Genomic DNA, 26022 nt, shown 5'->3' on the forward strand with positions numbered 1-26022 from the left:
CAAACAATGAATCCAGCGATACTGCAGCAGAAAACAACTTTAAACATTTAGTCACTGACTGTATCGTTGATCTGTAATACATACAGATTTGAGAAAACCACGTGTGGAAGAGCTTATTGCAACTGAAGAAACTCCCGATCCAACAACGATTCCTGAATCACATGAGGAGACAGTTCCAAACTCAACAACAAGCAAGGAAAGAGTAGGTGAAATCAACATCTTGGAGAAAAAGGAGCAGCTGTTACAGTCTTGTACAGTACAAGCATCAGATTCAGCCATGTTCCAAAGTCCAAATGACTGAAAGAATAAAGAGATACTGCTATAAAATATACACAGGGCATATAGAAGATACATTTAAACATTATGATGATGGCTAAGTCACTCAAGAATTAGTTTGTCAAGACTTGATGGATGGACAGATATTCAATATCATTCATCAGTTTGAAATACTAGTTATTGTAATAATATATATATAGAATAACACAGATTGGATTGTGCTTCAAAATAGTATGGCATTAAAGGGCTCAGATGAGTCATAAACCATTAGAACAAATTTCAAGCAGTTTATTATGTCATCTGAATCCTTGAAATAGACTGCCATCTATGTGTTATCTTTATAACGTATGTGAAGTTTGAAGTGATTTTAGGTTAAATCCAGTGAGATTGAACAGTGAATCAGTGCTATGTTATAACTTCATCTTCAATCTGCACTGCTTTCTAGCAAAGTTCTGACTCCATAAGCACGGCATCACTGAATTGGCCCTTTTTATTCCTTCCTTTGTGGCTGACCCATCAAAATCACTGATTCCCATAGCTGAATCATGTGATTTAAATTGACGTGTCATTGCACCATGCGATCTGAACTGTAGTGATATTGGGTGTTATTTCATTGCATGTTAAAGTATACCATATAATTACAAAAGCACATATCTGGTGGGGAGTCTCACCCACTGGGAGCATGTCAAGAATTTGATCATATGTCTGGACCTCTCCAATCAGATATCTGCCCCTGCCACAGTACTGAAGTGGCCCTAATCAAAGTCACAAATGATACCCTCTGTGACTGTGACATTGTTACACTATCCTTCCTCATCCTGCTTAACCTGTCTGCAGCCTTTGACACAATTGCCCACACCATCCTCCTCCAAGACCCCTCCTCTGTGTTGTCCAGCTGATTGGACCTGCCCTCACCTGGTTCCAATCTCTATCTAGTCATAGCCAGAGAATCTCCAGCAATGGCTTCTCGTCCCACCCATGCACCATCACGTCTACAGTCCCCCAAGGAGCTATCCTTGGCCCCCTCCTATTTCTCAGCTACATGCTGCCCCTTGGCGAAATTAACTGAAGACACAATGTCAGGTTCCACATGTACGCTGACAACACCCAGCTCTACCTCACCATCACATTTCTAGACCCCTCCACTGTCTTTGCGTTGTCAGACTGCTTATCTGACATCCAGTCCTGGATGAACCGAAATTTCCTCCTAATAAACATTGGGAAGACCACAGTTATAGTCTTAGGTCCCCGCCACAAACTCCATTCCCTAGCCATTAATTTATCCCCTTCCACAAACTCTGTTCCCTAACCATCAATTTATCCCCCTCCACAAACTCCGTTCCCTAGCCATCAATTTTATCCCCCTCCACAAACTCCATTCCCTAACCATCAATTTATCCCCCTCCACAAACTCTGTTCCCTAGCCATCAATTTTATCCCCCTCTATGGCCACTGTCTAAGGCTGAACAAGGCTGTTTGCAACTTTGCTGTCCTATTTGACCCCTAGATGAGCTTCCGACCCCATATCCTCTCCATCACAAAGACCATCTACTTGCACCTCGGTAATATCGCCCATCAGTGCTCTGCCTCAGCTGCTGAAACCCTTATCCATACTTTTGTAACCTCAAATCTATTCCAATGCTCCCTTGGCCAGCTTCCCATCTTCCACCTTCCGTAAACTTGAATGCTCGCTAACCAACATTGGCTCCTGGTCCACCAAAGCCTCAATTTTAAAATTCCCATCCTTTTGTTCAAATCCTTCTCTGGCCTTGCCCCTCCCCATCTCTGTCACCTCCTCCAGCCCTACAACCCTCCAAAAACTCTGCGTTCCCCCAACTCTGACCTCTTGTGCATTCCCCACTTCCTTTGCCCCACCATCGGCAGTTGAACCTTCAGCTGTTTAGGCTTTAAGCTCTAGAATTCCCACCCTAAACCTCTCCCCTGCTCTCTCCTCCTTTAAGACACTCTTTAAAACCTACCTCTTTGACCACCTATCCTAATATCTCCTTATTTGGCTCGGTGTCAATTTTTGTCCATTTATGCTCCTGTGAAGCGCCTTGGAACGTTTTCCTATGTTAAAGGTGTTAAATAAATGCAAGTTGTCGTTGTTATCATTGCTTTTGTAACCTCCAGGCTTGACTATTCCAATGTTCTCCTGGCCGGCCTCCCACCTTCACCCTCCGTAAGCTTCAGCTCATCCAAAACTCTGCTGCCCGTATCCTATCTTGTACCAAGTCCCGTTCACCCATCACCTCTGTGCTCACTGACCTACATTCGCTCCTGTTCGGCAAAGCCTTGACTTTAAAATTCTCATCCTAGTGTTCAAATCCCTCCATACCTCTTTGACTAAGCTTTCGGTCACTTGTCCTAATATCTCTATGTGGCTCGGTGTCAAGTTTTGTCCGATGACGCTCCTTGCAATGTTTTACTATGTTGAGGACATTGCAAGTTGTTGTTACTTTTGTTGCTGTTAGAAATGCAATTTCTTTCTTACTTTGAATGCATTAGTACCACAGACAATCTATCTTACACATATATTAAAAACAGATACACATGTTATATCTGGTACACTTTACAAGATCTTTTGGAATACTTGACTATAAACTTATATTGTGTGATACTTAATTAAAAATTTGCAGTGACACGTTTGTGGATTCCAGTTGTTTGACTTACATACATTGTACCCAAAGAGCAACTTATTTAAAAAAACAATTTTTAAAAGGAGAAACATTACCTTGACACAAAAGTTACAATACCCCAAAAAGTTAACAAATTAGAAAATATATCATTTATAACATGGATTTAATAAAAAGACATTCTGAAACAATAGAAGTGGAATGGGTATTTCAGAATGTTGTACATGTCTACTGCCATGAAATTATTAAATTCTTCTAGCATTTCAGTCACTGGTAAATTGCTGTATCTATTCAAAGAAGATTATTCAGCCTGATTGACAATGTAAAAATATAAATCAGCAGTTATACCACATGTTGTCGCAATAATTCATTCTCACTGTGTTGCCATAAATAACATGGATATTATCGATGTATTTCCAGTCCAAAACAGAGTTTTCCTTTGGTTGCAGATAATTGCCAATGTACAGCCAAACCATGTATTGGATATAATAACTGGCTTATGAACTGCACTTGGTACTCAATTACACACATATTGGCGGTTTCTACTCAATCACGTTTCATAATTTGAGCCTGTAACTATAGAGGGGAAATTGCACCTTCAGTCTTTATTAATATACCAAGATTTAGAATCATAAAATATTGCAGCACAAAGGAAGCCTTTTGTCTCATGATGCCTGTGCCAGCTCTCTGAAAGAGCAATCCATTGACTGCATTTCCCTGCTCTTTACCCATTCCTTTTAATTTTCGTATTTTTCAAATACCTATTCACTTTCCTTTTTAAAGCTATTATGGATTCTGCTTCTACCACTGTTTTTGGTAGAAGTTTGTCAGGACATGGAATGCCTCAAGTAAAAACATTTCTCCCAACCTTTCACTTCATTCTTTTGGTGATCATAAATTTATGCCATGTAGTTAACAACTTACCAACTATCCTATCCAATTGCTCCACCCCTCCTCTTGTACGTTTCATTCCCACTACCACACTCTTCTAAGAAAGCCAAGTCAGAGTACCTATTTAGTATCTATGCCATTCCTTCATCCTCCATAAGAAGATTTCCTTTTTCAATTTTGATCATTCCTACCCTTTCTTTAACTATTCGTCTACTTTTTATGTTTTTATAAAACCCTTTACTACTTCCCATTATGTTACCTGTCAGTCTTTCTTCGTATCTCCTCAGCCTTTTGAATCTCCTTATTTGCTTCCCTTGTAAATGTGTCTGGTAAAAATGAAGATCTGGATGCTCCATATAGCTCAGTGAATAAATGCACAATGTGATGTGGTACTGAGAAATACAGATCAGAGAGACCACAGTTTTAATCCCTTCCCTGGGCTGAGTTAGCTAATCTCAGCCAAGAGAGCAGTGGGACACTATGATTGGCCTCAGTGTTCTTGGACCAAAGATGGGAAATATCAACCAGGATCCCCAGTCCTGACCACTATCCAGTAACCTCTGTTGGAAAGTACATGTATGGATGTTGGATGAAAACTGAATCAGTCTCAGCGATGCCATCTATAGTCAAATAATCTGCTGAAGCTCACCATCTAGTCGCTCAGTGACAAATGGTCACTTGGGTAAGATGGCTGCCAGCATGAACTAATTCGTACCCTGATGTGAGCCAGTCCCTTCAGAAGGAGGGAGGCGAGATAATTGGTGGAGAGGAAAGGGGTGGAAGGGGAGGAGAAAATGGAGAACTTTAGCTGTTTTTGAGGTACATTTAGTATTCTAAAACATATCATGATTTTACATATATTTGAGGAATTTGAAATGGATAAACACTTTACTGTATTAGTTTTAACAAACCTGTAAACATGTTTACAAACAATGCATTTACAAATGTGTTAAACTAAAGCACAGAAGAAAATATTACAGATAGTTTAAAAAAACAGGTTTAGAGAACTCCAAGCAGCAGGTTAAAAATGTTTGAATTTGTACAGATCAGTAATCGACACATAGCAGCAACCTTTAACAGCCAACTTCATGCTTTTGTGCTGTTCTGAGTATCTGGAGAGGTTCTGCAGTATCAGACTTATCTAGTGCACAGGGAAGCTATTTAACGAGTTTGGCTGGTCTCTCCTTAGTCCCCAGTGGACCTGAGCACACAGTAAAACTCTACATTAATTGACAATAGGTCAAAGAAATGGATGGCACAAAAAGTACAGTAAAGTTTGTTCTCATGTCAGGGTTGAGATAACTCAGATATATTTACAATTTGCTGCAGCAATCCGTTTGCTGACAGTTCTCCCTCAGTACTGCACTGAAGTATCAGGAAAGATTATGTACTTAGTGCCTGGAGTGGGGTTTGAACTCAGGATCGCTTGACTTAGAGGCAAGAAAGCCGCCAATTGGCCAAACTCACAGTGTGCAATAAACAACCTGATTTCACTGACTCAAATTCACAGGTACATTTTGAAATAGTGCAGATCCCAGAGAGAACTGTATTTAAGAGACTTTCAAACAGTCCTCAACACTAAATATTTTTATTGATTCGCTGTTACATTTAGGTTATTTATTTGATAAACTTTCACTGACAGAAAAGTTTGATGTTAAATTCTAGTCAAATATTTTCAACACTGTCTACTTCAATATTTAATATTCAACTTTAGAAGTAAGGAATTCAAAGACTCGGGGTAAAACAGTCTTCAGCTTTTACTATTTGAAGCCACTGCTTTGATGCTGTATTCCACTGTGCATATTCAAATAATTAGACTATAGGCTAACTTTATAAATTTGAATTCCCAGAGCAGAGCTTTGGTTATGGGGAATGCATATTGGGATGATTTTCTGTCCATAATCCTGCCCAAATTCCTTTTGTGTTCCTGGTGGATGAAATTTTACACTGGACACAAATTCATAATATTACCACTTATATTACATGTTTTACACTCCTAACTACTAGTTATTCTATATTTATAATATTGGACATTTCATTCAGGGGGTCTAGAAGGACAAATCAGAGTGGTGCTTCTCTTCTAATGAAAAATGCAATCGAAAACCCACTAACAAAATTCGGGAAGATACGATTTGGAAAAGTATGATTTCTGAGAATCTACTAATGGATTGGTTGCAAGGGATGTCTGTGGTCCAGTATTACTGAGGGTGTCACAGGATGCTACTTTGTGGAAGGCCAGATTTTCTCCACTGTAATTGATCACAGAGCAATTAATTACAGTTGAGAAATTAACCTACTGAAAAATAGCTAGGAAATCTTTTTAGACCATTTTTTCTGGGCTGTTCGCTAACACTGAGGCCGCCCCTGCTCTAATGTTGAAACAGATGCCCCAAACACACTGATACTGGCATAGGCACCTGCCCATTTTATATAAACATCCTGACTCCAGGAATTCTAACAGGGTCGGTGGTGCCTAGGGCCATCGTGCAAAAGTCTCACTCTCTCTCATGAGTCCGATGGCCCTGCATGCTCCGAGGAAATTTGGGGCCTATATTCAGCCTTATTTCTGCACACCACTAGTCTGCGCTTCATCAACACACTGCAATGGGCTTCATATAGTCAAAAGATTATAATACAAATGGGGATTTTACAATGTTTAATCATAAGTGCAAACACTTGAGCATGTTTTATGAAGAATTGCATGAATCCCTTATTTGATCACCGTTTATCATTAATAATTCCAAAAAGTATTAAGGGGATAGAGAGCCCACGCTTGTAATGCTGTCAGAAATGCACTGCAAGGGCCGAATATTGGATTGGGACTCGGTTATGACCCGAAGTTTCCATCTGGCCTTGGTGCGCAGCCTCTGCCTGCCCCAAACACGATTATTGATGCAGGAACGGACAGGGCCGTTCTCGCATTACTGACTCATTAAAGGCCTGGCAGAGTGGTGGCATACCAGTGTACTGAGCAGCAGACGTGGGACCCACTTTGAGAGTCCAGGCCAGGTATGCGGCTTGGACCTCTGAAGAGGAAGGTCTGTTTTACGGTACATGAATTTTAGGTGGCCTCTTTCAATTGGTTGCTCAGGCAGCTGCCATCTTTCTGAGGAGAGTGATATCCGGAACCTCCTCAGGCCGTCAGTTTTTGGTTGCAGGCCTCTCCAGCATAACAGGGGACCTAGTTGCACTGAAAGAGGCATAGGCACCCTCCAGGGGCATGGTATTGAGGAAACCTCTCCATGACCCCAGCAAGTCTACCAGGGTCAGTTCCCAACAGGTACGATCCTGCCATAAGTGCTGGGATCATTGCCCCTAATTGCTTACCTAAATTTGCAGAACTCATACTTATCGTTGAAAAAAACATTTTATAACAGAATATGTATTAATAACTTCCCTACCAGTAGCAATTACTTTGCCATAACTTAGTTTGTACATTATATGATGTTTAATCCTAGAGGGCAATAGAAAAACTAAAAAATGTTTTTAAAAATGGAAGATGTTATATTATGAAACTTTAATAATGGTTACAAAGTGTTCTACAGACTACAATAAAACAGACAGCTTTTCAATGAATATATAAAATCCTAGAACTTCATAACCCAAACTACCTCAATTGTGCTAACAGCCTTGTAATGTAATCCACCTATCTTTTACTTTGTGTAATTATTCAGGTATTTTCAATCTTTTCCTGCTGAATACTTCTCTCTTTGCACCAGCTAAGATCAAGGTTTGGGGTTTCCAAGCCATCATCCATGGGCTACATTCAGCCCGTGAGTTCAGGTTATGTGAAGCCCCGTTCATCTGTTCCACTATTTTAGCTGCTACAACTAACATTGGAAGCTTGCTAAGCGTGGTCCAGGGTTTGTAGCCCTTTTCACATCCGATATTCTGGTACTTGTAACAGTGTGTTCTGACAAGTGTGTAGATTTCAATGCCATTAGTTCAGTTGACCCTCTGGAGAGATTTTCTCTGTGATTGGATAGTGCCAAAATCTACTGTTTACTGCAAGCCCACAAACAGTGCAGTATTGAAAATATATCAGGGTGGGTTCTGTCCTTCTTCCTCGATCAGCACTGACATGATGAATTAGTCCTTGCCCTGTACAGTTATCTCTGCCAGGGCCTCAGAAGCCTTTTTTGTTTTGTTTGGAAGCATAGATGTACTGTAGTTAGGTTGAAGAGATGAAGGACAAGAAATTGGTCCCTGCACCAGAACGGGTATACACAATAAAATATTTATTCAAAGTGGCAGGGTGGTAGAAGTCTAGCAGTGGTTTACAATCTTCACTTCAGCCCAAAATGATCTTATAATTCCCTTATAAACAGACTACAAACTTAGGAAAAAATGTAGCAAGAGTGGAGTGGAAGACAAATGGAAAAAGGAACAAATGGAATAACAAAGTTACGACAAGTATATACCTAAAATGGTTACTGCTTTTTTTTTATTCGTTCATGGGATGTGGGCGTCGCTGGCAAGGCCGGCAATTATTGCCCATCCCTAATTGCTCTTGAGAAGGTGGTGGTAGTCGAAATACAGTTATTAATGCTTACAGTGCTCACAGAGGCTCCAACACAGCCTAACCTACCAACTGAAACCTGTCCCACCCCATGCATATTGGCTCCTATTTCTGCCCATCAAAGTTCTGTCTCCTCTATTGGTGCACTGATGCTAACCAACAACTCTACTTCCTATTTTCTCCTGGGTTGCTTGCAGTTGTGTCTGGTGAGATTTTGTCCTCAAATTCAGGAGGCTCCCAGATAATCCGGAAGGGTTTTTAACTCTAACAGGAAGAGAAGTCATCGCTGGAGATCATCTGGCTACAATTGTATTGGAGGAGGATGGTATGGTTGACCGTGTCAAAAACTGAATTTCTCCACATGTTCAGTACCCATTAACAATTGATGCTGAAGGGGAGACGAGATGTAAACTTTTAAATTATTTTCCTAGGTTGCCCTCCCCTTGCAATAGGGCCACTCAGCATTTATATCCCTTCATTTGCTGGACCAGCAGTGGCCAATTCTTTAAAAGAGTCTTCCAAAAGGTTTTTTTTAAAAGAAAAGGCGATACTTCAAGAGCAGCCAATAGCTCTTCCATAGCAGTTGGTGCCTAATACTGTGGCACATCATATACTAGGCAGTAGGAGTGCCACAAAACTATTAAAATGAGTTGATCTCACATAATCGGATAAGATTACCTCAATGAGGTGTATGAAAATACAATGGCAGTCCTAAATAAACTTATCAGTACAACCAATTTACAATGATCACTACTGCCACAATCCAGGCTTGTTTCTATTCATTTTTTTCTCACGCTTAATGCAAAAAGTTAGGCAAGACTGCATTTCCAATAAAGTGAAATTATGCTTGAAGTATGAGCGAGCATGCTACAGAGGGAAAAAATAACCATTATACCTCAGAACATGCACTAGAAATAGTTGTTCAGGCTAAAAACAAATTTAATTTATTATAAGTAAAATTGTACAGAAGCAACAATAAATCAGCAGATAAACATAACAAAAACTTATCTTTAAACCATCTGTTCCAAAAAAATAAAAGTTCTGAAACATTAACAGTTCTCTTTAGTAATTTCACAGAGCTCCTGTTAGCCCTCATATAGTGGCACAGCAAAATAAGGAAACTGCAAGAACACGAGGCACTAACCTGGTTATATAAGGAATTGCAAGTATGAACACTGCACACATAGGGACTTAACTAGATTTAGATCCCCGGTGGGACGGCCATCAGAGGTAACAGTTCTGACTACTTACAACAGCAAACTCATACCTAGTGCGAGCAAGCAGACCTGACAGTGGACAATTTTTTAAAAATTTGTTCATAGGATGTGGGCTTCGCTGGCGAGGCAAGCATTTATTGCCCATCCCTAATTGCCCTTGAGAAGGTGGTGGTGAGCCGCCTTCTTGAACCGCTGCAGTCTGTGTGGTGAAGGTTCTCCCACACTGTTGCTAGGAAGAGAGTTCCAGGATTTTGACCCAGCGACGATGAAGGAACGGCGATATATTTCCAAGTCGGGATGGTGTGTGACTTGGAGGGGAACGTGCAGGTGGTGTTGTTCCCATGTGCCTGCTGCTCTTGTCCTTCTAGGTGGTAGAGGTCGCAGGTTTGGGAGGTGCTGTCGAAGAAGCCTTGGTGAGTTGCTGCAGTGCATCCTGTGGATGGTACACACTGCAGCCACAGTGCGCTGGTGGTGAAGGGAGTGAATGTTTAGAGTGGTGGATGGGGTGCCAATCAAGTGGGCTGCTTTGTCCTGGATGGTGTCGAGCTTCTTGAGTGTTGTTGGAACTGCACTCATCCAGGCAAGTGGACAGTATTCCATCACACTCCTGACTTGTGCCTTGTAGATGGTGGAAAGGCTTTGGGGAGTCAGGAGGTGAATCACTCGCTGCAGAATACCCAGCCTCTGACCTGCTTTCGTAGCCACAGTACTGGGGGGATGTTGATGGTGGGGGATTCCGCGATGGTAATGCCGTTGAATGTCAAGATGTGGAGATGCCGGTGATGGACTGGGGTTGACAATTGTAAACAATTTTACAACACCAAGTTATAGTCCAGCAATTTTATTTTAAATTCACAAGCTTTCGGAGATTTTCTCCTTCCTCAGGCAAACATTTGCCTGAGGAAGGAGAAAATCTCCGAAAGCTTGTGAATTTAAAATAAAATTGCTGGACTATAACTTGGTGTTGTAAAATTGTTTACAGTTGAATGTCAAGAGGAGGTGGTTAGACTCTCTCTTGTTGGAGATGGTGGATAGTCAATTTTATAAGTGGATAGTCAATTTTGTCATGGATTTTGATCGTCATTGAGAGGAACTAATTTCTTTGGTGACAGGGATGTCTTTCAGTTAAACAGTGCCATGTAACATACCTCACCCATCCTGATTTTTAGATGTAGGACCCAACACAAACATGCCGATATGATTTGTCTCGTTTCATATTTGGACAGTTTATAAAAGAGAGGGGGAAAAGACTTCTCTAGTACATATTAAAATAATCATCAACCCCATCCTGAACCTGTGCTTCGGTCCAGACTAATAGAAGATTACTAATTTTCATAACCTTGGCTGCAATCTCCAGCTGTAGCAGCGGAGAGACGGTGTCGCGTGGCACTGCGCCCTCTCGAGGTGAGCTCCTGCAAGGCGCGCACCCGCCCGGACCGACACAGTCGGCGCGCACCCGCCCGGACCGACACACTCGGCGCGCACCCGCCCCGGACCCACACACTCGGCGCGCACCCGCCCGGACCGACACAGTCGGCGCGCACCCGCCCGGACCGACACACTCGGCGCGCACCCGCCCCGGACCGACACACTCGGCGCGCACCCGCCCCGGACCCACACACTCGGCGCGCACCCGCCCCGGACCCACACACTCGGCGCGCACCCGCCCCGGACCGACACACTCGGCGCGCGTGCACGGAGAGCGCGCCGTGCTGCGGATCACGTGGGTGGGCTTTCGCAGACAGAATTGTAACCAGACCCAGAACAGGAAACGGAACGATACATAGCGAATGTATCACTTTCGGTTCCCGGTTCCAATGGCTCAGAGCCGTGAATAAAAGAACAGCAACATCGACAAGTTTCAGCTGTGCTACTCCAGCAGAGGTGAGAGACCTGAGTCCCCCACCTTCCCCTTTTAGGAGCCGGCTGGCCAGGTTCATCTCGTTCCTATTGCCGGCTAACGGTTCCCATCTCTCCGGTACCGAACCGTATTGGCAGCTCCGCTCGCTACGTTTTGCGCTTCTGCTTGATGTAGCTGTTAAATGATTTCTCTTTGGTGTTTTCACTGTGGTTTTGAGGTGAAGGGTAAAGAACGGTATGTAGCTTTTATGAGTTAGTTGTTGGCTGCTCCTCTGTCCCTGCCTCATTGCGCTTTTGCTGGGTGCCACCTCACCCATCCAGAGTCACCCTCAGAGCAGGATGCATGCACGCTCGCATCGTCTGTAATAGGGACATTCAGTAGATCTATATTATTATTGAGTGATGCTGGTTATTGCTTTCTCGTGTCAGTCAGTATTTGTGTGTTGCTAAGATGGCACATAGTCAGTGAATGTTTTGGTATGCAGAAAACGCAGATGATGTATTTATTACATAAAGTTGTGGTTTCTGTTGCTTAAATTAACGTTTATATCTTCATTGGTCCGTTTGGAATTTTGTTTGGACGAATACCCCGCCTATCAAGGTAATGGTGTAATTATCTTTTACATGTTTTATTTAAGTATGGCAGTGGTCTTACAGACGGCACATGTCTCAAACATTTTGAATACACTGCGATCATCAGTTACGTTGATTTTTGACTCAATGAATGAGGTCTGAACCAAACTATTAAATGGCCGGAAATACAATACTTAGGGTTGTGATCCTTGCAGGTGGGCAGAGTAACATTTTCTGACTTGATTCTATTACTGCATAAGCAGTTCGTCTAAATGCAGCATTCCTTTTATATGACACTTTGATATACAAAAATATCTGACCTGACCTTTTCTGATCCTTTATTAATAAAGAACTGCTCTCTGTTCTATGTTAGTGACCTCAGTTGGGGCCACAGTGGGGTATTATGGTTGGTTTTGTGTGTATCTGGGGGGTGGAAGCAGCATGATCTCAAATATCAATTGCTATTCAGCAATCCCAAGTGGAAGTACTACAGTAAACGGGTAGTAAGAGAGGGGGTGGGACCGATTAGGGACCAAAAAGGAGATCTGCGCATGGAGGCAGAGGGTATGGCTGAAGTACTAAATGAGTACTTTGCATCTGTCTTTACCAAGGAAGAAGATGCTGCCAAAGTCACAGTAAGTGAAGAGGTAGTTGAGATACCAGATGGGCTAAAAATTGATAGGTACTAGAAAGGCTAGCTGTACTTAAAGTAGATAAGTCACCTAGTCCGGATGGGATGTGTCCTATGTTGCTGAGGGAAGTAAGGGTGAAAATTGCGGAGGTACTGGCCATAATCTTCCAATCATCCTTAGATAGGGGGGTGGTACCAGAGGACTGGAGAATTGCAATTGTTACATCCTTGTTCAAAAAAGGGTGTAATGATAAACCTGGCAACTACAGGCCAGTCAGTTTAACCTCGGTAGTGGGGAAACTTTTAGAAACGATAATCTGGGATAAAATTAACACTCACTTGGACAAGGAAAGCCAGCATGGATTTATTAAAGGCAAATCATGAACTGATTGAGTTTTTGATGAGGTAACAGAGAGGGTCGATGAGGGCAAGGCAGTTGCTGTGTATATGGACTTCCAAAAGGCATTTGATAAAGTGCTGCATGTCATCAAAGTTGAAGTCCATGGAATAAAGGGGGTAATGGCAGCATGGATATGAAATTGGCTAAATAATAGGAAACATAGTGGTGAACACTTGTGTTTTTTGGACTGGAGGGAGGTATTCAGTGGTGTCCCCCAGGAGCCGGTACTAAGACCATTACTTTTCTTGATCTATATTAATGACTTCGACTTAGGTGTACAGGGCACAATTTCAAAATTTACAGATGACACGAAACTTGGAAGGGTAGTGAACAGTGAGGAGGATAGTGATAGACTTCAAGAGGATATAGACAGGCTGATGGAATGGGTGGACACGTGGCAGATGAAATTCAATGCAGAAAAGTGTGAAGTGATACATTTGGGTAGGAAGAACGAGGCAAGGCAATCTAAACTAAAGGGTACAATTCTAAAAGGGGTGCAGGAACAGAGAGATTTGGGGGTGTATGTGCACAAATTGTTGAAGGTGGCAGGGCAGGTTGAGAAAGCACTTAAAAAAGCATATGGGGTCCTGGGCTTTATAAATAGAGGCACAGAGTGCAAAAGCAAGGAAGTCACGATAAACCTTTATAAAACATTGGTTCAGCCATAACTGGAGTATTGTGTCCAGTTCTGGGCACCGCACTTTAGGAAGGATGTGAAGGCCTTAGAGAAGGTGCATAGGAGATTTACTGGAATGATTCCAGGGATGAGGGACTTAAATTACATGGATAGACGGGAGAAGCTGGGATTGTTCTCCCTGGAACAGAGAAGGTTGAGAGGAGATTTGATAGAGGTATTCAAAATCACGAAGGGTCTAGGCAGAGTAGATAGAAAGAAACTGTTCCCATTGACGGAAGGGTCAAGAACCAGAGGGCATAGATTTAAGGTCATTGCTTCTTTTGTCAAAGGTGACATGAGGAAAAACTATCTTACACAGTGAGCGGTTAGGATCTGGAATGCACTGCCCGAGGGAGTGGTGGAGGCAGATTCAATCATGGCCTTCAAAAGGGAACTAAATAAGTACTTGAAACGAAAAAATGTGCTACGGGGATAGGGCGGGGCAGTGGGACTAACTGGATTGCTCATGCATAGAGCCGGCGCGGACTCATTGGGCCGAATGGCCTCTTTCCGTGCTGTAACCTTCTATGATTCTATGAAGAAAGCATTTGGGATCCTGGGCTTTATAAATAGAGGCATAGACTACAAAAGCAAGGTGGTAATGATGAACCTTTATAAAGGATGTGAGGGTGTTAGAGTGCAGAAGAGATTAACTAGAATGATTCCAGGGACTTCAGTTACTTGCATAGACTGGAGAATCTGGGGTTGTTGTCCTTAGAGTTGAGAAGGTTAAGAGGAGATTTGATAGAGGTATTCAAAATCATGAAGGGTCTGGATGGAATAGATAGAGAGAAACTGTTCCCATTGGCAGCAGGGTCAAGAACCAGAGGACATGGATTTAAGGTGATTGGCAAAAGGACCAAAGGCGACATGAGAAAAATCTTTTTTACACAGCGAGTGGTTATGACCTGGAATGGAGTGCCTGAGGGAGTGATGGAGGCAGATTTGATCATAGCTTTCAAAAGGGAATTGGATAAGTACTTGAAGGGAACAAATTTGCCAGGCTACGGGGATAGGGCGGGGGATTGGGACTAACTGGATTGCTCTTGCAGAGAGCCAGCACGGGCTCAATAGGCTGTCATGATTCTATGATTCCATGATTTGATGTCAGATGGGGCAGGCTGTCAATGAAAGCTCACAATTAGAAAGACTTGCAGTACAGTACTTGCTATCCACGTAAAGAATTACCATCTGGTTGAGGTAGCGGAGGCTTGGTTTTGGCCATGGAGCTATATTTCAGTATGATTTGTTGTCTTCAGTAGAGTAGGGGTAAACTGGAGGAGGAAAAAGTAAGCATAGGCTAGGAACTTATTTTGATATTGTATGAGGCAAAATCTTCTTTTTCAAAGATGTTAGTAAATTAATATAATTATCCAAAGTATAATGCATACTGGGCTTTTGCTTGCTGTTTCATGTGTGAAGGGCTCCCAACAGAGTTGGTAAAAGTTTTAAGTCATTTTTTAAAAGTTTCAAATGTGAAATATTGTATGTGAGTTGTGTTTGTTGACCTACAGCTTATTTGCTCTTTATTTTCCATTCTATATAAATGTTTTAATACCACGTGAACTTGCAATGTTTGCAGTTACAAATGGCACTTCACATGTATTTTCTTTTTTTTTCATAAGCCCTCAGTAATGTGTGGTGTAAACCAGATAAAAACTTGCATTTATATCGCGCCTTTAACATAATAAAATGTCCCATAGCGCTTCGAGCGTTATCAAACAAACAAAATTTGACATTGAACCACATAAGGAGGTATTAGGACAGGTAACCAACAGCTTGGTCAAAGAGGTAGATTTTAAGGAGCATCTTAAAGGATGAGGAAGAGGGAGAGGTACAGAGGCAGAGAGGTTTAGGGAGGGAACTCCAGAGTTTAGGGCCGAGGCAGCTGAAGGCACGGCTGCCAGTGGTAGAGCGATGAAAATTGCGGCCACACAAGAGGCCAGAATTGGAGGAGCACAGAGATCTCGGAGGGTTGTAGGGCTGGGGGAAATTACAGATGTAGGGAAGGGCGAGGCCATGGAGGGATTTGAAAACAAGGATGAGAATTTTAAAATCGAGGCGTTGCCGGACTGGGAGCCAATATAGGTCAGCACGCACAAGGGTGACAGGTGAACAGGATTTGGTGCGAGTTAGGATATGGGCAGCAGAGTTTTGGATGAGCCCAAGTTTATGGCAGGTGGAAGATGGGAAGCTGGCTAGGAGAGCATTGGAATAGTCAAGTCTAGTGATAACAGAGGCATGGATGAAGGTTTCAGCAGCAGATGAGCTGAGGCAGGGGTGGAGGCGGGCGATGTTGCGGAGGTGGAAGTAGGCCGTCTTGGTAATGGAGCGAATATGGTGTCAGAAACACACAAGTGTGTCAGTAGAAATTGGTATCATGGGATAGCAATTTTGCCTTTTTTGCTTCTTGAGGGGACTGATATCCAATGGATCTCACAGCAGAAAATTGAAGATGATGTTTCTGTTTCTTGATGCACAATGTGTTTGTTTAGATTTTGGGTGTACATCATATTTTTTATCACACTTTAATACCATGCCAACAGTGTGCATGTTCTGTTACCTGGAAAATATGCAGCCAAGTCCTCCAACAAACCAGCACTGAATAATATCCTTTTGCTATTTACAAAGGTCTACACTAAGCTACATGACCGCATGAAGGCTGAGCTTATTGTTCTGGTTAGTGATTAGTTGTGAGCAATAATGCTTCTTTTTACTGAAGTGTAAGTTACAGAGCTCAAGTTACGTTTAAATCAGGCCCTGTAGTTTTTAAGCTTTCCAGTATAAAATGCTGCTCTTCAACATACCATAAACCAGGTGTAACCTTCCTTTTCTAGGGCAGTGCTGTGAATAATAAGTCAGATTTTCAGTCATTATGTACTGTACAAACTGTTAATTACTGATTCAGTTTAATTTAGATTGATGATCAATAGTCAATTGCATGGACTTATTGTCAACGTAGCACAACGAAGTGCAGTTACGGGAATCGCAATGAAAAACCAAATCCACTAGAATAGGCAGTATTGTTCTGTTTCTAAGTGACGTTTGTTTATTTTCGCTCATCTCCCAAACACATTGTTTGTGGAATTAAACTGAACTTGTAAGTTACAGGTTGTGTTTAGATTTGTTGGGATAGCTTAACTCTATGTATTGCTTCATCCAATTTTTTATCACTTCATCTATAGAAGACCAGCATTGGTAAAAGCCAGCAGCAGAGTTTAGGGGGTCAGCATTGAGGATTGTTTGTTGTAAGGGAACACAGTAACTTCCAAAAAGGTTTTTTTTAAATTAAACCTCAAGATAAAAACAAAATGCCATTTTATGTGGAAATGTAGTTAAAATATTGCAATAGTCTTGTAGTTTCCAGATTTTTTTTCTTGATAATATCTTCAAAAGTAAGTTGAGAAGGAGGTTTTGATAGGATCTACTATAAGCTTGACTCCAGAGTTCCTGACTGAGATGGGGTTGCATATGTTTACAGGATTTTTTTAAAACCCCATATTTATCGAAAACTAAATTTTACTTATTGCTACTGATCTTTATTTTGCCTCCTTTAATTTTGAACTCATGGTAAGTCAGAAAACTAATGCAGTGACATTGAATGAAAGTATGGTCCTAGACAGAAACCTCCATGTCCTTTATTGATTGGCCTCTAGCTCTGCAGCATTAGATTTCATGCCCAGTCTGCAGCAGATCTGTCAACTTGAGTCACTACCTAGTTCTTGCTGTAAAGTACTAAATGCATGTATTTGGACACAGATGAATGTGTTTAAGCTGAAGGTTCTCATGACCATTTTAAAATATAATATTTAGCAGAATTTGTGTTCTGTAAAGCATTATAAAAAATGAATTGAGACATAAACTTGATATTGTAAATGCTTTGTGTGGTTATACTTCTGTATTTATGCTCGAATTTCAGTTTTATAGGCACGTACAGAAGTTGCACTTTTTAAATCCTATTATGCGGGGCACAGGCACAATGGGCTGAATGGCCTCGTGCTATATCCTTATGATTCTAGGGTGATTGGCACACTCTGGATAGCGCAGTGGTTTTGAATACCATTGTTTTACTTAGAATCATAGAATGGTTACGGCACAGAAGGAGGCCATTTGGCCCATCGAGTCCATGCCGGCTCTCTGCAAGAGCAGTCCGCTAGACCCACTCCCCCATCCTTTCCCTGTAGTCCTGCAAATTTTTTTCTTTCAAGTACTTATCCAATTCCCAATTGAAAGCCACCACCCTTTCAGGCAGTGCATTCCAGATCATAACCACTCACTACATTAAAAAAGTTTTTCCTCATAGAATCATAGAAGGTTACAGCATGGAAGGAGGCCATTCGGCCCATCAAGTCCGCACCAGCTCTATGCATGAGCAATCCAGCCAGTTCCACTGCCCTGCCCTATCCCTGTAGCCCTGCACATTTTTTCATTTCAAGTACTTACCCGGTTCCCTTTTGAAGGCCATGATTGAATCTGCCTCCACCACTCCCTCGGACAGTGTATTCCAGATCCTAACCACTTGCTGTGTAAAAGTTTTTCCTCATATCACCTTTGACAAAAGAAGCAATGACCTTAAATCTATGCCCTCGGGTTCTTGACCCTTCTGTCAATGGGAACGTTTTTTTCTATCCACTCTGCCTAGACCCTTCATGATTTTGAATACCTCGATCAAATCTCCTCTCAACCTTCTCCGTTCCAGGGAGAACAATCCCAGCTTCTCCCGTCTATCCATGTAATTTAAGTCCCTCATCCCTGGAATCATTCTAGTAAATCTCCTATGCACCCTCTCTAAGGCCTTCACATCCTTCCTAAAGTGCGGTGCCCAGAACTGGACACAATACTCCAGTTATGGCTGAACCAATGTTTTATAAAGGTTTATCGTGACTTCCTTGCTTTTGCACTCTGTGCCTCTATAGGACCCCGTTTGCTTTTTTAACCACTTTCTCAACCTGCTCTGCCACCTTCAATGACTTGTGCACATATACCCCCGGGTGTCTCTGTTCCTGCACCCCCTTTAGCATTGTATCCTTTGGTTTTTACTGCTTCTCCTCGTTCCTCCTGCCGAAATGTATCACTTCACACTTCCCTGCGTTAAATTTCATCTGCCACATGTCCGTCCATTCCACCAGCCTGTCTATATCCTCTTGAAGTCTATCACTATCCTCCTCACTGTTCACTACCCTTCCAAGTTTCGTGTCAACTGCAAATTTTGAAATTGTGCCCTGTACACCCAAGTCTAAGTCATTAAAATATATCCAGAAAAGCAGTGGTCCTAGTGCCGACCCCTGGGGAGCATCACTGTATACCGTACTCCAGTCCGAAAAACAACCGTTCACCACTACTGGGTATTCTGCGGCGAGTGACTCACCTCCTGACTCCCCAAAGCCTTTCCACCATCTAAATGGCACAAGTCAGGAGTGTGATGGAATACTCTCCACTTGCCTGGATGAGTGCAGCTCCAACAACATTCAAGAAGCTCGACACCATCCAGGACAAAGCAGCCCGCTTGATTGGCACCCCATCCACCACCCTAAACATTCACTCCCTTCACCATTGGCGCAATGTGGCTGCAGTGTGTACCATTTACTTGACAAGGCTTCTTCGACAGCACCTCCCAAACCCACGACCTCTACCGCCTAGAAGGACAAGGGCAGCAGGCACATGGGAACAACACCACCTGCACGTTCCCCTCCAAGTCACACACCATCCCGACTTGGAAATATATCGCCGTTCCTTCATCGTCGCTGGGTCAAAATCCTGGAACTCCCTTCCTAACACCACTGTGGGAGAACCTTCACCACACGGACTGCAGCAGTTCAAGAAGGTGGCTCAGCACCACCTTCTCGAGGGCAATTAGGGATGGGCAATAAATGCTGGCTTTGCCAGCGATGCCCACATCCCATGAACGAATTTTTTAAAAAACCCTCTGTCTCCTATCACTTAGACAATTTTGTATCCATGCTGCCACTGCCCCTTTTTATTCCACGGGCTTCAACTTTGCTGACAAGCCTATTATGTGGCACTTTATCAAACGCCTTTTGGAAGTCCATATACACCATGTTGCCCTCATCGACCCTCTCTGTTACCTTATCAAAAACCCAATCAAGTTAGTTAAACATGATTTGCTTTTAACAAATCCGTGCTGGCTTTCCTTAATCAATCCACACTTGTCCGAGTTAATTTGTTTCAGATTATTGTTTCTAAAAGCTTCCCCACCACCGTGGTTAAGCTGAATGGCCTCTTCGTGCTGGGTTTATCCTTACATCCTTTTTTTTGAAGAAGGATGTAATGTTTGCAACTTCTGGATAAGATAAAAGTCATCTCTGCTTGACAGCTGTAGGTGTCCTGTTATGTGACATATGTGGCACAAAAGTGGTTTTGTGTCAACATAAATGACATAGAATTGTGTCTATCACTCTCCATGCTTTGTGAGCTAGATGTGACATTCTACATCATTCTGCACGCCAAAAGAAGAGGTAAAATGAAATAGAACAAGCCTAGAAATAGTTTTGTTCTCTGGCTCCAAAGGCAGCAATTGGTGTTTTGCCAATGATCAATAGGCTTTGTGATAATTCTCCATAATGTATTATGCATGCTGTGTTAAATTGGGCTGCCTATAGGTTGATAAACATCCAGTGTTCTGGATGATCCTCCTAATCTATCAATGATGCATTTTGCCTCTTCGTTTTGTCGGATTAGATATATGAACTATGTTTATCACTGTAATGGTACTGTAAAATGCACATACTACACCATGTTACAATATAATCTTTAATCATTTAGTAACAGAATTATAAATATTCAGACCATTTCACAAAATATACACTGTTTTTAACATTGTTAATTTTGTCACTCACATTTTAACTTGCTGCAGCTAACTGGATTTAACCCGTACAGCATTACAATCCGATTCGTTGAGGAACTGTAGCAATATAAAGTTTGTGGTAAAACCATTAAGGCCTACATGTATGCAATTGTAAACAATTTTACAACACCAAGTTATAGTCCAGCAATTTTATTTTAAATTCACAAGCTTTCGGAGGCTACCTCCTTCCTCAGGTGAACGATGTGGAAAGCATACATGTATGCAGACAGTTTTTATTCTCTCTCATTCTCTGTCTTGTGTGTTGCTCACCAAATTGGAGCATATGGCTTCCGTTTCCTGTTTCTAGTATCTTTAAGTTGCTGCCTCTCTTTATAATCTTTTCCTCTTGTTTTGTCCTTTTTTTTCTATTGGTCTTTTTTCTTTCCTTTCAGATGGTGGGTGGTGTGACAGAAGGGGGCTTTGAAGTGATGGAGGCCACATTTTACAGTGATTGGCGCATCATAGGCCAGTAGGCCCTGGTTTTGGGGAGGGATCCCAGTAGATATGTGGACTTGCTTTGGGGTGGTGGATTGAGGCCCAGGAACACATTCAGTTCTGCTGAAGGCCACGTTCTCCCTCGGCAATGCTACTGAACAGGTCACCCTAAACTCTGAATCCCACTGCGGTGATATGGAATTGTCAGAACTTTTGATTTAGTTGTTGGGAGACTGATCTTAATCTCATGATACTTGGAAGAAGCAGGAAAAAGTGTGTTCAAAAAAAATATATTTAGCAAGATGGAGCAAAAGAAATGAATGATTAAAACCAAAGTTTTTTTTCCCACTTGCCTAAAAATGTTGATTTTAACAAGAAGAGTGACCAGTGTTTCCTTGATAGATGAAAGGCTAGGAGAGAGAACCTGTTGCAGACAATGAAGGAATAAAGTTGGCTTAAGTACTTGCATGCAACTGGCTTGCTTTTCAACTTGCAAAAGCTGGTAAATAAATAGTCAGGTTTACTGTACTCTGGGATTTCTGTAGTTCGAAGGTATCTGCACCCATATAAGTGCAAAGTGAAGACCGGGTATTATTGGAGGTTAGATCTTACTGAACCACCATCTGTAATCTTTTCTATATACTATCCCTTTCCCCTACAAAAAGGACCATGTCTTCTAGTTTTAAAAAAAAATCTAAGAATGAGCAGAGATTTCTAGTTTGATGTATTTTCCAGGGCATTTTAAGCCAGTATTTTTACAATCAAATTAAAATATAGAATGACAGCTGTGCAGGTACTTTTATATTTTAAAAAAACTGCATTGTACAGCTCCAAATGGTTTTGGATAATTTTGATGAGATGGTGTATTGACTTGGGTATGATTGTTAATATTAAGGACTTGCATTCATATAATGTCTTTTTTATCTGCAGGGTGCCCCAAAGTGGTTCACACTCAATGAATTGAGTAGTCACTGTTTTGTAGGAAAAAGTGGCACCTAAATTGTTGCACAGCAAAATCCCACAAACAACAAATGAAATAAATGTGTTGAGGGAAGACTGTTGCCCACTACACTGGGAAAACTCCTATTTCTTTAAATTGTGCCATGGATCTTTTACATCCACTGGAACAGGCAAATGGATCCTCGGTTTATTGGCCCAGTATTTGCTGACATGAACAGTGCCTGCTGTTAGTTAGACTTACCCTTGTCCGTTTAATCTCCATGTTATTTTGCACCACAAGTTACTGGAAGTGCGAGATGGAAATTGTGTGGTGTTCTCTACAGGGCATCTGGGATCTGAGTGAACAGGGCAAGCAACTGTGTATCTCCTTAACCAATCACATTGAAGGATTGTGAAATTAAGTGTGAGGACTGAGAAGGAAGTGTAGCTTAGAATGGTAAATTTAAAGTCAAATCAGGTTCAAAAAGAGAAATAGAGAGGGAAAGAAAGATTGGATTGAGAGAGAAAAAAGAAAATTTTTTAAAAATAATTTTAATTTACATTTTTTAAAAATCTCCAACAACAATTAAAACCTGAAGGAATGAGACTGCATGCCTGTAATAGTTAATTTTCAGTGCTAGAGAGGTTGACTGGCAGTAATTAACACTTGTCACATCATTAATCGGGTACTTAGACTTGAAATGACTTGACATAACTTTGTGGCGAGTTTAGTTTGTATCTACCGTACAAATACAGGAAATTCACGCCGTTCAATGCATTTCAGTGGTGAGGCAGACAGCGAGATCCCGTTTTAGCGAATCTAACAGTGGGGTGGCACATTTCTGACAGCAACTTTTGGATTTCCGCATTTAACCGTGCGCCTGCCCCTTGCCTGAAGTGATGTGATTTATGCATAAATAACGGTCAGCGCCATTATCCTCACTGTTATTTCGACAGCAAATTCTGGGCCAATGTCTGCTCCAAAAGACAGCAGCTCCAATAATACAGCATTCCTTCAGTACTACACTAAGTGTTAGCCTAGAATATGTCCTGCCAAGTCCTGCAGTGGGGCTTGAACCCACAAGCTTCTGATTGGGTGTGAGCACTGAGCAAAGTTGACACTAATACATTTAGTTAAGCCTGTCAAATCCAAACCATTTTGGTCTTGAAACCTTTCTTGGCAGATATTTTCCAACTCTACCACAAGCGCTGATTTGTTTTTTGCAATCAGTGCAAAAGCTGTATTTGGAAGATTTATTAAGGTCTTCATAGAAAACTTTACATTTACCTGAGGAAGGAGGAAGCCTCCGAAAGCTTGTGAATTTAAATTAAAATTGCTGGACTATAACTTGGTGTTGTAAAATTGTTTACAATTGTCCATGGATAGGTGTTTAACTGTGAGTAAGAAAACAAATATGTAAACATGATCTCAAAACAAGTCGAAAATGTCAACAAATGCTCCTCAGTGGTACATTTGTTTTACTGCTTTGCGAAAGACATGTGACTTGTTCTAATTATTAACGAGTACTTGTAAATTTCATGGAATTCCCTACGTCAAACACATATTCTTACTAATGGAGACATGCCTGTTACGATCAATTCAAACTCAGAACAGCCTTTGACCATATAGCTTTATCTTTCTGGTAAGAGCAGGTTGGAACAGATTTGCAGTTTCTATTGGTTTTGACTTTTTTATTTTACTTTTGAAGCTGGCGTTTTTTTAAAAAATTGTTTATCAGTAGATGTACTTTGTAATCGCGCACTTGCTTAGCTTCGTTTCCTTGAATGTTTGCTATTTCTTCCTGTGAGCACAAGCGATTGGAAAATATTTACAATAAGCTAGGGTTTGTGAAGTTTTAAGAAGGGGAAGTACTCCTTAAAATGTACTTATACAATGAGGATTGTGATTCTTCAGGGGAAGGTAGCAGCAAAAGTGATGGTAGCAGCTTTGGAAGGTCCTGGCTCTGGGTGAGTTTGTGAAGCTGGTGTAACTAGGACAATGATACTTAATGGATCCTTGACCTTTTTTCCATAACTTATGTTAATATTCTCACTGGTTTGATTTTAGGAGCTTTGGAGGTCTATCCAGTGTATGTTGGGTGTGGTGCAGAATAACGCAATGTCTTAACAAAAGCCTGAGAATTTTTAAATTAATATAAAGTTATAAAATATTTGTATTATGAACTTCATGGTACAGTTACATCGGAATAGGCCATTCAGCCCCTCGAACCTGTTCTGCCGTTCAATCAGATTGTGGCTTATCTATAGCTCAACTCCATTTACCTGGCTTTGCTTCATATCCTTGATAACCCTTTCTCATCAAAAAATCAATCTCAGTCTTGAACATTTCAATTAGCCCAGCACCTGCAACCTTTTTGGGGAAAGAGGGTAGTGGAATCTAAAACTGTGTGAAAAAGTGCTTCCTGATTTCACTCCTTGAATGGCCTAGTTCTAATTTTAAAATTGTGTGCCCTTGTTCTGGATTCCATCACTAGAGGAAATAGTTTCTCTGTATCTACCCTATCAAATCCCTTTATCATTTTAAACATCTCAATTACCTCACCCCTCCACCTTCTAAACTTGAGAATTCACACCAAGTTTATACAATCTGTCCTCCTTTAACCCTTCTGGTGAATTTGTGCTGTCCCCTTCCCAGACCAATATATCCTTCTTGAGGTTCGGTGTCCAAAACTGATTGCGGTATTTCAAATGGAGCCTGAACAAGTGTTGGAAATATGCTATTGTTAATGCTACCAAGGGTTGTTAAATCCTTCTTAATAATAACTTCCACAATGATTCGGGCCCGAGTGTGACCGAACATGCAAGCTTTATTATGGACACAAGAACAATGTTCTAATGCGGTTATATCAAATAAACAAGGATGGTTCAACCTGTCCCTAGGAAGATTCAAGCTGATCAGGCCTGGTATCGTAGGGTGTGTGGACCTCCGCTGTCCTGAGAAACTGCTTCTAACTTTTAGTGGGGCAATGTCCCTGTTTGTATATCTTTCTGAAGCATAGTTGCTTCTAGTAGCTTAACGACATTAGTCTCATGGTGTCATCTGTCCTGAACATCTCTCCCCACCAGGTTGCCCATTGTTCCAGACGCCTTTCGAATATCCATTCTATGGTGTTAACTGTTGTCCGTTCTCTCTATCTTATGGGGGAAGGACATGCCTTTATCTTTCTGTGAATTTAGATTGTTCGGATACAGACATTTAAGATGTCTCATCCTGTATATGCCAATCACGAAAGTTACCTAATTGTCTGAACAAAGCTCCTGCAATTAACATAACAGGATTAGTCTGTGTCTAGGTCCTGAGTCTTTGATTATGCCTTGGGACGTTTTGTTATGTGTTTCTGACATTTGGTTTTCATTGTGTCTGCACAGTTTTATTGTCTTAGCAATCTTCTCCATCACTTTGCTTGACAAATGTAAAGAATCTTACAACACCAGGTTATAGTCCAACAATTTTATTTGAAAATCACAAGCTTTCGGAGGCTTTCTCCTTCGTCAGGTGAATTACCTGACGAAGGAGAAAGCCTCCGAAAGCTTGAGATTTTCAAATAAAATTGTTGGACTATAACCTGGTGTTGTAAGATTCTTTACATTTGTCAACCCCAGTCCATCACCAGCATCTCCACTTCACAACTTTGCTTGATGTCAAACATATCATTTCCTGTGAGATGCTGGTTCCCTTTATATTCTCTCAGACGCAAGGCTTCGCTTTTTAGCCCCGCACCTAAAGCTTTGTAGGACGGGATGCATGACTATGACTTGGCCTAGAAATCGTATTTCTTATACCAAGGCTGTGTACAACTGAAGCATCACTTCTTTTTGTATTCCAAGCCCCTTGAGATAAAGACCAACATTCCATTAGCCTTTATGATTACTTTTTGTACCTGTACGCTAGCTTCTAGTGATTGTGTATCTGGACACCCAAATCCCGTTGCTCCTCCACAGTCCCTTGTCTCTCGCCATTAAGAAAATATTCCGATTTGTCTTTCTTGGATCCAAAATGGATGACCTCCCACTACCCCACATTAAATTCCATCTGCCACAGTTTTGCCCACTCTTGTAATCTGCCTATCCCTTTTGTAACTT

General features: G+C 41.5%; 2 protein-coding genes across 3 annotated transcripts in view; both read left to right on the forward strand.

The window, feature by feature from the left end:
* The window catches only part of LOC137313965 (myomesin-1-like), a 133632-nt gene extending 130712 nt beyond the window's left edge, over window positions 1-2920 (forward strand). For both annotated transcript variants that reach the window (XM_067979657.1, XM_067979666.1), the window contains one exon: window positions 87-2920. In XM_067979657.1, coding sequence (XP_067835758.1) covers window positions 87-301 — 215 coding nt within the window. In that variant the 3' untranslated portion in view covers window positions 302-2920. The remainder of the gene's footprint in view (window positions 1-86) is intronic.
* An 8431-nt stretch (window positions 2921-11351) lies between these two features.
* The window catches only part of lpin2 (lipin 2), a 111070-nt gene continuing 96399 nt past the window's right edge, over window positions 11352-26022 (forward strand). The window contains exon 1 of the mRNA XM_067979686.1: window positions 11352-11423. The gene's annotated coding sequence lies outside the window, so the exon portion shown is untranslated. The remainder of the gene's footprint in view (window positions 11424-26022) is intronic.

The sequence above is a fragment of the Heptranchias perlo genome, chromosome 3 (assembly GCF_035084215.1).
Source record: "Heptranchias perlo isolate sHepPer1 chromosome 3, sHepPer1.hap1, whole genome shotgun sequence".
In the NCBI taxonomy this organism is placed as follows: domain Eukaryota; kingdom Metazoa; phylum Chordata; class Chondrichthyes; order Hexanchiformes; family Hexanchidae; genus Heptranchias; species Heptranchias perlo.